Raw genomic sequence first — 13,181 nt, forward strand, 5'->3', positions numbered from 1 at the left:
GCGGTTTGTAGTTTTGGTTTCCATTTTTCAAAAAAAAAAAAAAATGGAATAAGTCTTCTCTGGACTTCCAATAAATTTTCAAGACTAGGAAGCATGACTTATGAGGAGAGATTGAAGGAGGTCTTTTAGTTTAAGCAAATGCAGACTGAGAGACGTTAAGTGTTTAAAATTATGAGGGAAATGAGTGCAGAGATTCCCAGCTGTTCCATTAAAATGAGTTCCGCATTCAACAAGAACGCAGATGGAAACTTTATAGAGAGTAACATTTTGTGGATCTTTTAAAACTAGATGATGTTATTTTGGAGAAGCTAGGTGAATAGAAGTTGGGGGCTTTATTGGGCTGAGTGACCTTTCCTGACAGAATTATGGTAGTGTTCTAATATCTCTCCTATCTGTCCTTATTTTTCCTTTCCTATCTATCTGCTTACCATCAAACCTTCAAAGTGAGAATGGAAAAAAATGAGGTCTTTATCTTCATTAGTGATTTCTTTTCTAAGTACTTTCGTCACCCCATTTTAAGAGGATTCTGACATTCACTCACCTTTTTCCCTTCTCCGTCGTCCTCTTTCATATCTACCACCACCCCGCTTGGACGGTCTGCAGCAGCCATCATCAGGGTGTCCATATTCACGGAGTGCTTTGTAACATGCACTTGAACTAACTCACTATTCTGCAGCACTTCTGAAACATGCTGTGCAGAAAAGAGATTTGCTTTCTGGTTTTTCATGTCTTTTAGCTTTTTTTTTGTTTGTTTGTTTTAACTCATCAGTGCCATTCACTATCTAAAGGGGGTGCCTCATTCTGTCCTAGAGTGGGACGAGGGCAATTAACAGAAAACTGCTGCGTCAAAGCAGCCTGAGGTATCTCTGCCGCCATGATAGCCTGAATGTCTCTAAGCAGGCACTTTGACACTCTGGGCGTAGGCTGGCCTGAGAGCCTAACTGGAAACTTGTGAATGAGTGATTTGCCAACAATTCCTAATATATGGACACTCAGATGAATGGCCTTGAGAAATCATGTTATTCAAAGAACTGAAAAATGAAAGCCATTCCTCTTCTGGCTAAAATGTATTATGAATATTAAAAAAAAAAAAAAAAGTGTCAGAGAATCCTGCATTGAGAATCAGCATGTGTCCGTCTAAAATTAGATGGCAGCTGGTTGTTTTAATGCTGGCTTAAAAAAAGCATTTCTGGCCTCGGCAGATCTGTTTAAAGCAAGCCGCTCTCACACTGTGCTCCCTGTGTCTGCAGAGCTGCCAAGTACTGGTTAAAGACTCAGGCGGGAGACTAAGTGTCATGTCTGCAGGGAATTAGGCCAGGCCTTCCTCTCGGTGGTGTGCTGCTTATCTCATAATCACACAGCTGCAATCTTTTCACTGATTTTGAAGGCCTGTGCCGCCTGTAGTGTTGTAGATGTGCCGGAACTCCACTTGTGTAGGGACCCGGTGTGTTGTGTTTTTTGTGGGTGCAACTTTAAAGGTGTCTTCCTTTATAAACAGTCTGAGGGGCCAATTTCCCGAACGTCCAGATGTTAAAGCCTCTGGTTGCTCATGGGCACTGAATGGTTTTTCTTTCTAGAAGAACAACTGTGTAAGCATCAAGAGTTACAAAGATCAGCCTCAGATCTGGTAGGGCCCAGCTGTCTTTCATTCTTCATGTACCTAAGCAGACATCCATCCATCCATCCATCCATCTTCCAAACCCACTTATCCAGAGAGGGTTTTGGGGAAGATGGAGTCTGGTCCAGCAAAGCATCAGACACAAGGCAGGAACAGTCTCTGAGATGGGGTTCCGGTTCATTGCTTGGTGAACACACACACACACATCCCAATTTAGAACAATCTAGATGGGAACAGGCCATTCAGCCCAACAAAGCTCACCCGTCCTATCCACTTAATTCTTCTACAATAACCTCAAGTTGAGTTTTGTAAGTCCCTAAAGTCTGACTGTCAGCCACACTACTTGGCAGCTTATTCCACGTGGCTGTGGTTCTTTGTGTAAAGAAAAATGTCCTAATGTTTGTGTGAAATTTCCTCTTAACAAGTTTCCAACTGTGTCCCCGTGTTCTTGATGAACTCATTTTAAAATAACAGTCTCGATCCACTGGACTAATTCCCTTCATAATTTTAAACACTTCAGTCATGTCACCTCTTAATCTTCTTTTGCTTAAACTGTAAAGGCTCAGCTCTTTTAATGTTCCTTCATAATTCATCCCCTGTAGCCCTGGAGTCGGCCTCATTGCTCTTCTCTGGTCCTTTTCCAGTTCTGCTATGATCTTCTTGTAGTCTGGAGACCAAAACTGTACACATGACTCCAGATGAGGCCTCACCAGTGTGTTATAAAGCTTGAGCAGAACCTCCTGTGACTTGTACTGCACACATCAAGGCGCTATATAACCTGACATTCCGTTTGCCTTCTTAATGGCTTCTGAACACTGTCTCGAAGTTGACAGCGTCGAGTACACTACGACTCCTAAATCCTTCTCAGAAGGTGTACTCTTGATTTTCCCATTGTGTAGTCAAAAAAGTTTAGCTCTGCCAATCCACCTAACATACATGTCTTTGGACTGTTGGACGAACCCCATATAGACATGGAGAGAATCATGCAAGCTCCATACAGGGAACACCTGTGATGTGAACCCTGGTCTCCTTCCTTCAAGGCAGGAGTGCTACCACCATGCCACCCATGCACCAAGACATGTCAGATAAAATAAATTTTTAGTTTACAGTGGTGGTCTACAGTTTGAATACAAGCAGGTTATGGAAATCACAGTAGTAACAATCAGGACTGATTTGACTTTCTCCTAAGGCCACATTCTTAGATCAGCATTATGCACACCATCCATCAGTGCTAAAGGTTCAGCTTTTTTGAAATGTGTTCATTGATACCTTCAAGGGTCCCTCTGAAGAGGAATCTAGCTATTTGAGGCTCCCTTCATCCACAGACTGCAGCCATTCTAAGTTCCAACTACTCTGTGATCTAGATCTGAGTCTAAGTTCTGTGAAGGCCTCTCCATCTGGGCAACTAGATCGCCAAGGGTCCAGCTAGCTGAGACTTGGGTTTTGGAGGGTCTGTCCCTCAGGGGACCAAAATTTATGAGCTTAGGCAAATCGGGGACCCAATTACTTAGAGACCAGTTTTCACGAGAACCCAGATCTCTGATGGTCCAGCCGGTGAACTTCGATATCTGAGGGTCTGACTACTTGGGTATCCAAAAGTGTAAAGAACAAGCATTCATTGATCCAGCCACTCCAGGGTGTGGCTCTTTTAGGTGTCTCAAAATAAAACCAAACCAGGCCTTAGTGCATTGGACAGTAGTATCTGTCAACTTGGCCTGTGGAGGAGTCAAGTCTTTATCATGCAGCTCTGGAAAGTTAAACTGCTAAGCCTGATAAAGCTGAACAGAATGAAGTCCGGTTTCCAACTAATGCTAATGTCACACAACGTCTTTGGCAGAGGGGATGTCAAACTTGATGACTGCAGCTGCTAAACTTGTTAATACATTTTATTTATATAGCGCCTTTCCCATGCTCAAGGCACTTACAAAATATAAGAAAGAACAGCAGGGTATACAGTATATAGTATTGTACAAACCAGATAAATAAATAAAGAAGATTACGACAGTGAATTCAGAGAAAAAGCCTAACATACAACATAATTGATGGTCTAGCACACACACACACACACAGGTTACATGAGCATCTTGACAGAGAAATAAACTGAGAGAAGGGTAATAAAGTCAAGTTGAGCTAAAGGCCTTCCTGAACAGTTGAGTTTTGAGTTGTTTTTTAAAAGAATTCATGGAGTCAGCTGACCTGATTAATTTCGGTAGGTCATTCCAGAGTCTGGGCGCTATACAGCTGAAGGCCCTGTCACCCATGAAATGTAGATTAGTGAGGGGTACAACAAGATTGCCAGAATCAGAGGACCTTAGTGGGCGGACAGGCACATAGTGATGGAGAAGGTCACTGATGTAGTTTGGCGTGAGGTTATTTAAGGCTTTGTAGGTTATTAGTAGAATTTTACAGTATATTCAATTCTGTAAGACACAGGGAGCCAGTGAAGATGTCTGATTTCACAAGTAGAAATCACTGGGGAAGACAAATGACATGACTTTCCAGCACAGTTTCACTATCCCAGGGTATTGTCCATTTCTTTAACAGGCAATACTGTGCTGCCCGGCGCAGCTTGTGCTGTGTGAATGCTTTCCAGGTATGGCAAGTTCAGCTGTAATCCCTACCCTTTTTTCCCCATTCTTTTGTGGTACATAAAACATACAACAACATCGGACGAACAAGCCCCTCTTGTGTTTGTGAGGTCCAACACACCTTCATTCCATATTCCTGTTGTACGTCTGGCTGAGCACTCGTTGGTTGTCAGCTCGCACACACACACACACACACACACAGCCCCCCTCTGTATGTTTGATTTTCTTGGAGTGACTCTGAAGGGATTTCAAACTACACAACGAGCAATCACAGGAGCGCAGCACCACGGCCATCAATTCACTAAGAGTAAGTAAATAAAGTCTGTGTCTGAAAAATCGATAAATGGTCATGTAATCCGACAGGCCCTCGAATTGTCGCAAACAAGTGTATTTAAAACAAAAAGAGAGTGCAGAATTCTAATGATCTGCATGCATGTCAATAGGACCCACCACACAAGACCACTCTCACTTAGCACAGATGTAGCACTACCCCCTTTACCACTAATCAGAAACCCCGTACTCACCGTACTGTTTTCTGTCAGGTATTGCCAAATAGGCAACTCATTGCTCATGGTCCAAGCGAGCTGGAGTAACCCCTATGGAGAAGAAAAAAAAAGGAAAAGTGTGAGAGTCTGTACAGCACTGAGAACTCCACCAAGGGACTACTCGGACATTTTATATCTCCCATCCATCCATCCATTATCCAACCCGCTATATCCGTACTACAGGGTCACAGGGATCTGCTGGAGCCAATCCCAGCCAACACAGGGCACAAGTTAGGAAGCAAACCCCAGGCAGGGCGCCAGCCCACTGCAGTTATATCTCCCTGTTATAATAAAAAAAGATCTTGGGAAGAGAGACGAGACGTGACGTTTTCAGAGAGCTACTTTCACATCGCACGAGACGAGACTTTGTGCCAAGAAATGTAACTACGCCTGGGGCTGGAAATAAAAGACAAAGAGTAGATGACAAAGTAGAACATCGTAAAGAATTCAAAAACGTTGTCGCGGTACACATGCACAGCAGGTTAGAGATAATGGAAGTAGGAAAATTCGAAAGTCTCAAAAAAATTATAATAAAGAATGCAAACAAATGGAAATGATTACTTGGTGAAATAACTCAACAGTGAAAAGAGATTGAATATATTGTTCGGATTTAAACTTTAAGTCAGAGACTTGTAGATCGTCTAATTCGTGTTGCCATCAGGGAAAAGTCGTGTTCCAAATGAAGAGGCCTACCCGCGAGAATGGAAAGATTTGTTGTTTGGTGAAAGTGAAATCCACATAAGTGAGCGGCAGAGACGTGAAGTGGCTGGTGTGTAGCACAGGCAGGGGAGTTGGGGGGCAAAGCCCCGGAATGTCAAAGTCCAAAAATCAAAAGCAGTGGTGTAGCCAGGTGGTCCAGTTAACTGACCAGAGATGCCTAATACCAGCAAGACCAGCGAGTTGACCTGGAAGATCAGTGCGCCAATGTCCATCTGGCTGGGAGTTTGACAGATGAGGGTCTGTCCCTCGGCAACAAAGAGAGCCCAAAAGAAAAGTCTGTACAACCATAGGAGGCGCCCTAACAGTAGCCCACCTCAGCCTGATGACACCAACGAGTAGGCCAACTATGCAAAAATAAGAGTCTTTTATTAGCCAAATACTCTAAGCAAGAAACATCAACAGCGTGGATCTCACTTGTGCTCACCGAGGCAGCGTTTTGTGTCGTGTCGTCGTTGTTAAGTATTCAGTTTAAACATTTTTCCTGTCTCTTTGCAGGTTTCCCTTCCACATCTGAAGAGCAAGCCTGCTCGATTAATTGTCCTTGTGTGAGGGGGTCATGCGATGGTACGGCACAACTACTGCTGAGGTAGGCAGTCGTGACGCTGAACAGGATTAAGGTGGGCAGAGATTGTTGTGTGATACGACGCTGAGACAGCCAAAGGGAACAACACAAAGTAAAAATAAAAGCAAGCAAAGCAGTTGGGGCCAAGTGGGTCTGTGGGTCCTGAAATTCGGTCAGTGTGGGTGGGTGTCCTGTCCAACACAAGTGCTGTCCCACGTGCTCCCCTTCTAGCCTTTTCTCCCTCGTTCATGAACCTGGCCTCCATTTCCCCCATGCAGCCGAGTGTTTGTCCACATTCACTACCCAACTCTGCCCGCAGACAGTAGCTTTGAAACTCTACCCTGATATTCCTATAACGGACATTTTGAGCCCAACTTTGGACTTCAAACCCTGAGGTTGTGGGTCCAAATCCTGCCACTGACACTGTGTGACCACAAGAAGGTCACTTCATGGGCCTGTCCTCCAACTGGAAAAACAGAAGAAATGAAACCAACTGCATCTCAGATGTTGTAAGTCACCTTGGATAAAGATGACGGCCAAATAAACAAATGCAATGTACTGCCAAGTGCCAGTTTGGGAGGGCTCTCTCTCTCTCTGCCCCTTTCTTTACCCACTGGCAGGGCACCTTCCTTTGTACTGGTATGACTGTGTATGTCCTACCGGACAGCAACATGCCCTCCTTTGTGTCCCAAGGACCTTCTGGCCTGTACTGTCCCTCAAGACATTAACCACCATAGCCATCCAAACCTCGCAGTGAACACCACATGGCTACAATAAACAGGAGGACAAAGACCCCCTGAGTGGTCTTAAAGTTCAAAAGAGCATTTTAGCTGTGAAATGCTGAAGGTGGCCCTTCTTCAGTGCTGGCTGCTAATGCTTTGATGTCTTCCTCAGCTCAGGGTCCCAGTTCTCCACAAGGAGGATGTATAATCAAGAAGAGTAGAGCGATAACCTTTAAAGTACTGTATGTCTAGCAGAACCGGACCATGGAGGTCATATCTGTGAGCGGTGTGGGAATCCTGCTGAAGCTACAAATCGTACAGCGTCAAGGGCACTGGGATGAGCTTAGAGGTGTCCTACATTAGGGACTTTGAGTCGCACACTGACGGCAGAAAGCATCCAGTAGGGTCAGTGGCAAGGAACAGGGGGTTGGGTGAATATAGAAATTAAATATCCATCCATCCATCCATCCTCTTCCACTTATCTGAGGTCGGGTTGCGGGTGCAGCAGCTTGAGCAGAGATGCCCAGACTTCCCTCTCCCCGGCCACTTCTTCTAGCTCTTCCGGGAGAATCCCAAGGCGTTCCCAGGCCAGTCGAGAGACATAGTCCCTCCAGCGTGTCCAGGGTCTTCCCCGGGGCCTCCTCCCGGTTAGACGTGCCCGGAACACCTCACCAGGGAGGCATCCAGGAGGCATCCTGATCAGATGCCCGAGCCACCACATCTGACTCCTCTCGATGCGGAGGAGCAGCGGCTCTACTCTGAGCTTCTCACCCTATCTTTAAAGGAAAGCCCAGACACCCTGCGGAGGAAACTCATTTCAGCCGCTTGTATTGAAATTAAATACTGTAATTTATATTGAAAAGGTACGGTGAGGTGGAGAATGGAGAACAGAGATAGATAGATAGATAGATAGATACTTTATTAATCCCAAGGGGAAATTCACAAACATGGAGAACAATCCACATTTTGAACTCTGACAGCTTTAAGGGTCGTCTTTTTCTTTCGGCTGCTCCCATTAGGGGTTGCCACAGCAGATCACTTTTTCCATCTCTTCCTGTCCTCTACATCTTGCTCCGTCACACCTGCTCTGAAGGTTTTTGCTTGCTTTTTGAACTTGTTAATTTGGATAAAACATTAGGCAAAAAAAGGCTCCGAAGGGATGCCACCCAGTCACAGGCCCCATTCATGTGAAGATGCGGGCCCAGTTTAGAGTCATTAGTCAACTGGGCCTGCATATCAATGGACCACTTCAAACTAACTGGAGGAGATCAGGGAGTCAAACTTAAATACGCAAAACCATCAAGTGCTGTGAGTCAACTCCATAAAGGTGGCCAGTAAGTGAAGTGAGGTCAGCATTTGAAGATCCATAAGCACAGGGAGGGGTGGTCAGCAGTGGGCCTGACTCAACCTGTCCTTGTCCACATTTGCCCTCTGATTAATGTCCTCCTACAGCCACATCTAAAACAACATGGCGTGCAAACGTCAGTGGTGCTGGCCTCTTGTTCCTTTCAAGTAGTGCCATGATGTAAATTCCCTTTTGCTTCTGACACAAACACCTTCAAGCTCAAGCAAGTGACTTTCCTCTTAGGAATCTCCTGTTCCTCACGTCAGAGTCTCAGGCTCTCCACACACACACACACAAACACACACACAGGCAAACATATAACTAACGAATAAAGTGGAGGACAAGCAGCCTCTCTGAGGATTGTGTACAGAGCTGGAAAACAAGCAGCAAGGAAACCAAGAGAAAGAAAATCGAGAGGCCAAAGACATCCAGTGAACCGAGTGAGGGTCCAGCCTAGAAGACGCCCATAACGACGTCAAAGGAGATAAAGATGTTCATTTGCTTGAAACGCCGCACCTCCACCTTCACACGCTCAGACTGGGGGGCCACCACTGCCCTTCCTCAGCCGCACACTGGTGCATTTATAAATCAAAAGGATCCAATGTGTGCTGCATGGTGGCAAAGTTAACAACACCGCGTCACAGAGCCGGCCGGCCGGCACTCTGGGCTCAGACCTCACGCCGTGCTGCTGCATTGTTCTGGAGGTCCTCTGCTTTTCCTCCCACGCAGTGGTGATGCGTGTGATACGTGAGTTGGTGACTCGACGTGGACCCAATGGTAAACATGAGAAACCTGACAAAACGAGAGGAGACCGTTCAGTCCGTCAAGCTTCCTTATGAATATTCAGCTAAGCTGTTCGAGTTGCTCATTCAGGTACTTCTTAAATGTTCTCAAGTGTTTCTGTTTCAACTCCCATGTCTCAGTAGTTTGTTCCAGATTCCCACAACCCCTTTACTGAACAAGTGCTTTGCGGCTTCAGTCCTAAATCCTCTTCCCTTTAATCTACACTGGCACGTGATGCTCTGTTTGGATGATCACCTTCATCAGTGCCTTTGAGAATGTTGGAGACCTGGATTAGTTCTGCCTGCACTCTTCACTGTTTGAGACTAAACAGGACACGTCCGTAAGTCCCGGGATATGCACTTCACTGGCCTCCTCTGCGCAGCTTCAAGTGCTGCCATGTCTGTCTTGTAGTGTGGTGACCAGAACTGCACACAACACTCCAGATGGGTCCCACTAGCGCATTATGTAGTCTGAGCATCACATCCCTTGACTTATATTGAAGTTCCCAGAATATAACCTAACATTTTATTTCTTTTCTCTTTGCTTCTACACATTGTTTAGCACCAATTCCTGCTTTGTTCCCAAAGCTGCCCGGAAAGGCTCTGCATCCTTTGACCCTGAACTGGATTAAGTGAATATAAAAACTATTAGGCTTTAAAATTAGAAAATATTCCCTCTTTCTGACTTCACTTTGAAGTTGTTTTATTAGCATGAGACATTTCACAACAAGGGCGGCACGGTGGCGCAGTGGGTAGCGCTGCTGCCTCGCAGTTGGGGGACCTGGGTTCGCTTCCTGGGTCCTCCCTGCGTGGAGTTTGCATGTTCTCCCCGTGTCTGCGTGCGTTTCCTCCCACAGTCCAAAGACATGCAGGTTAGGTGGATTGGCGATTCTAAATTGGCCCTAGTGTGTGCTTGGTGTGTGGGTGTGTTTGTGTGTGTCCTGCGGTGGGTTGGCACCCTGCCCAGGATTGTTTCCTGCCTTGTGCCCTGTGTTGGCTGGGATTGGCTCCAGCAGACCCCCGTGACCCTCTGTTCGGATTCAGCAGGTTGGATAACGGATGGATGGATGGATTTCACAACAACCCAAACTGTTACCTGTGACAAAAAGGAACGGACATTAAATTCTACAATAGATCCTAGCTTGGCATGGCGCTGGTATTAATGCTCACTTTCTCCTTATCTTCTCGACTGCCTTTCACATGGTGCCCGCTAAGTTCCTTTGTCCTCGTTTTCTTGGAGTCCACAAGGAGTGCAAACTGACTGAGCAGAACTGGCCTCTTGTCCCCAGAACATTCTGTACAGGGTAACGGGGGGCTCAGCCTCATCTTTGTCTCAGTGTGACTGAAGTGCTACACTTCTCTGTGTGGGCAGGCTTTGCCGTGCCTGCCCATCTCTGCCCAGGCTACAGATGTGAAGCCATTCTATTTATATACAAATAGCTAAATATATACATTACACCTGTAGAGCAGGACTGGTAATAAAATTCAGCCGTTTGCGCCAAAGGTAGAAACTCCGCAGGAAATGACTACGTTTCCAATAGCCGCTCATCTAGGAGTGATATTACCTGGCTTTGAACAAATGTTTAGATGCACTGGCATGGCTGGCATTTGCTAGTGCAGGGTGCCCCACTCTGTCTGGTGACTGCTGGTTTCAATGCTACATTACACAAGCCCAAGCACTCTGTAGAGCTGGAGACCCCCCCCCCCCCCTTCAACAGTGGCACCCAGACTGGCACGTCTCAAAGCTCTGCCCAGCCTGATCGTAAAGCTGGATATTTAGAACATAATTGTGTGAGGCGCCGGGATCTGGCATGGACGAAAAGCTGATTTACTTAGTCGAGTGGAAAACGAGTTATGTAAAGTGTCAGGAATCTTCCATTTTATTAATGTGTCGGAGCCTCAGATATTAAATAAAGACGGCGCAAGGCTTCGTTTCAAACAGGTACGACGTAGCGCGGTTACATAAACCGAACATCACACGCACACGCACGGACACACACACTACATACGGAACACTGCAACAGCCATTCTGCCCTGCTGCTCTCCGTTCATTTTATGCACACTTATTTCCAAGATTTTTTGATTTTTACTAATGTATGCAAATACAATCACATAACAATATGTTATAATGGTTATGCATGCGGTCCACACATATGTGCTCAGCTGGCACCTAAAAGACATTCCATGACTAATCCATCTCCAGCTCTCTTATTTTCCTTTTGTACGACTGGAAATGACAGACGGATAATTACGAAAGGCACTATAAGAGACTGAAAAGGCATCTTATTATACACAAAACCGGTGTATGTAATATGTTAATAGATTTGACACGTACTATACAATAGATACGAAAGGAAATGGAGTATATTAGGATGATAGATGGAAAAGGCGCTATATGATAGAATGGTACGGCATTATATAATAGACATACTTTCTTCAGAAGCACATGCATACCTTCGTGCCAGCACAAGACACATGTAAAGGGAATGCCGTTTTGGCCATCGGTGAAAGATGCCACAATACAATCTACTGATTCGTCGGGTTCACTGGAGGGTCGGGATCTGAAGTGTGAGCGCGAGGACTTTTTACGAGTGACAGCGGCCAAACCGAGTAGATGAAGGGAAGAAAGGGCGATGTGCGCCCACGTCTCCATGTGAGCGAACTCTGCTGCCCGTAGAGACTGGGCGAAGTGCGCCAGTTCCGCAGTATGCCGTTAGCTCCCGTGTACTTACAGAAGGACCCCCGTATCCATGGATTTTGCCTTCTCTATCCCCTCGAGAGATTGGTCCGCATGAGGGCGGATTCAGTATGCGAGATTTTTTTTTTGTTTTTTGGAGGGGAGGTGGGGGGGGGCATGGATGCCCTGTGGCTGGAAAGGCGCATCTTCACCAGTGTGCCATGGCGAGTCGCTTTTTCCACAAAATGTGTACAGTCGAGTGTTGCGGCGGAGAGTCGGCGCTGTTTGCCCATCTCGATCAGACATAGGGTGCAGCCTCAGCTTACATACTCCCAGTGTATGCGAAGGGCGGCTTTGCGTGCGGGGTGCCTAAGATTCCCGCCCTCAACATGCGATTCACATGCCTGCGGGGAAACTGTCAAGCGCCGAATAAAAAAAAATAATAACAACAACAACAACATAAAGCGTTGCTAAAAACAACATGTCACCAAGCGGGCGTTGTGGCACATACGCTCATTTCGCCCTTTCTGCTCCATCAATGTAGCATATACAAATGAAGAAGGGTCAGATTTGAAAACTAAAGTCGGCTTTAAAACTATTTTTTCATGCAGAATTTTCCTGCCATCCTTAATCGTTTTTTAACACAGCTCTGAATCTCATAGGAAAAAATACACGCCTGGATTCAGTACCACTAGAATAAAAAAAAATCCCAGAAAACTGAAGTCTAATTCGGCATGCATTCACGAAAGGCGCCTTCGACAGGGCGACTCACCTAATTGTGATTCATGTGGTGCTCCATGCAGGGGTATTTAGACAGAAGCCAATAAGCACCCAACCTTCTCCCAGCACCTTAATTTTGATTTAAAAACTAAAAGGATTTATGAATGAAACCCTTCTCTGCTGGACACACCCACAATCCGCCTTAACAGCATCATGTGATCAGTGACGTCAGGCCGAAGGGGCGTGACCTAGACTCACGCGAGGGACCAGGCGAAACGTACCCGCTCCCGTCAGGCAGCCTGCGGTGTGTGCGCGCGTATGAAAGACCGCTGCCTACCTGGGATGTTGGGGCTGCGTGACTTTTTTTTTTTTGCACAGGATCACATCCATACTGTTTAACTGTGTATTAGAACAGGAGAACAATGGCCACATAAAGGTCGTGATGTTTGTATACACAGTTAAATAGCAAAGAAAAAGCAAGCAGAAATCTCTGCTTATATATAATTAAATTAAGTTGATTCAGTAGTCTTGCATATATGTCGCGTTTTTCACTTTTAATACGATTAAAGTGTGAGCAAATCATCATTAGATTTACATATTTTGTAGGCAGATAAAAATATGAAAAGTGAAACAGTATATATAACAGGCATATATACACTCACTCGTTATTTATATTAAACACTTTGGGATAAGCACTGTACTACAAGAGTTGCCATGTTAAGGTTGATAAATAGACGGAGATAACGGATAGGAAAATGATTAATAAAGATAATTTCAAACAAACACACAGAAAACACTGTGGTGGGTTGGCGCCCTGTCTGGGATTGGTTCCTGCCTTGCGCCCTGTGTTGGCTGGGATTGGCTCCACCAGACCCCCGTGACCCTGTGTTCGGATTCAACGG

General features: G+C 45.6%; 1 protein-coding gene across 1 annotated transcript in view; it reads right to left on the minus strand.

Annotated features, from left to right (window-relative positions):
* Positions 1–12,477, minus strand: part of cbarpb (CACN subunit beta associated regulatory protein b) — a 40,340-nt gene extending 27,863 nt beyond the window's left edge. The window contains exons 1-2 of the mRNA XM_028816233.2: positions 12,332–12,477; positions 4,731–4,802 (exon numbers count right to left, since the gene is read on the minus strand). Of these exons, the coding sequence (XP_028672066.2) occupies positions 4,731–4,778 (48 nt within the window). The 5' untranslated portion in view covers positions 4,779–4,802; positions 12,332–12,477. The remainder of the gene's footprint in view (positions 1–4,730; positions 4,803–12,331) is intronic.
* Between the last annotated feature and the right edge of the window lie 704 nt (positions 12,478–13,181).

The sequence above is a fragment of the Erpetoichthys calabaricus genome, chromosome 12 (genome assembly GCF_900747795.2).
Source record: "Erpetoichthys calabaricus chromosome 12, fErpCal1.3, whole genome shotgun sequence".
In the NCBI taxonomy this organism is placed as follows: Eukaryota; Metazoa; Chordata; class Cladistia; order Polypteriformes; family Polypteridae; genus Erpetoichthys; species Erpetoichthys calabaricus.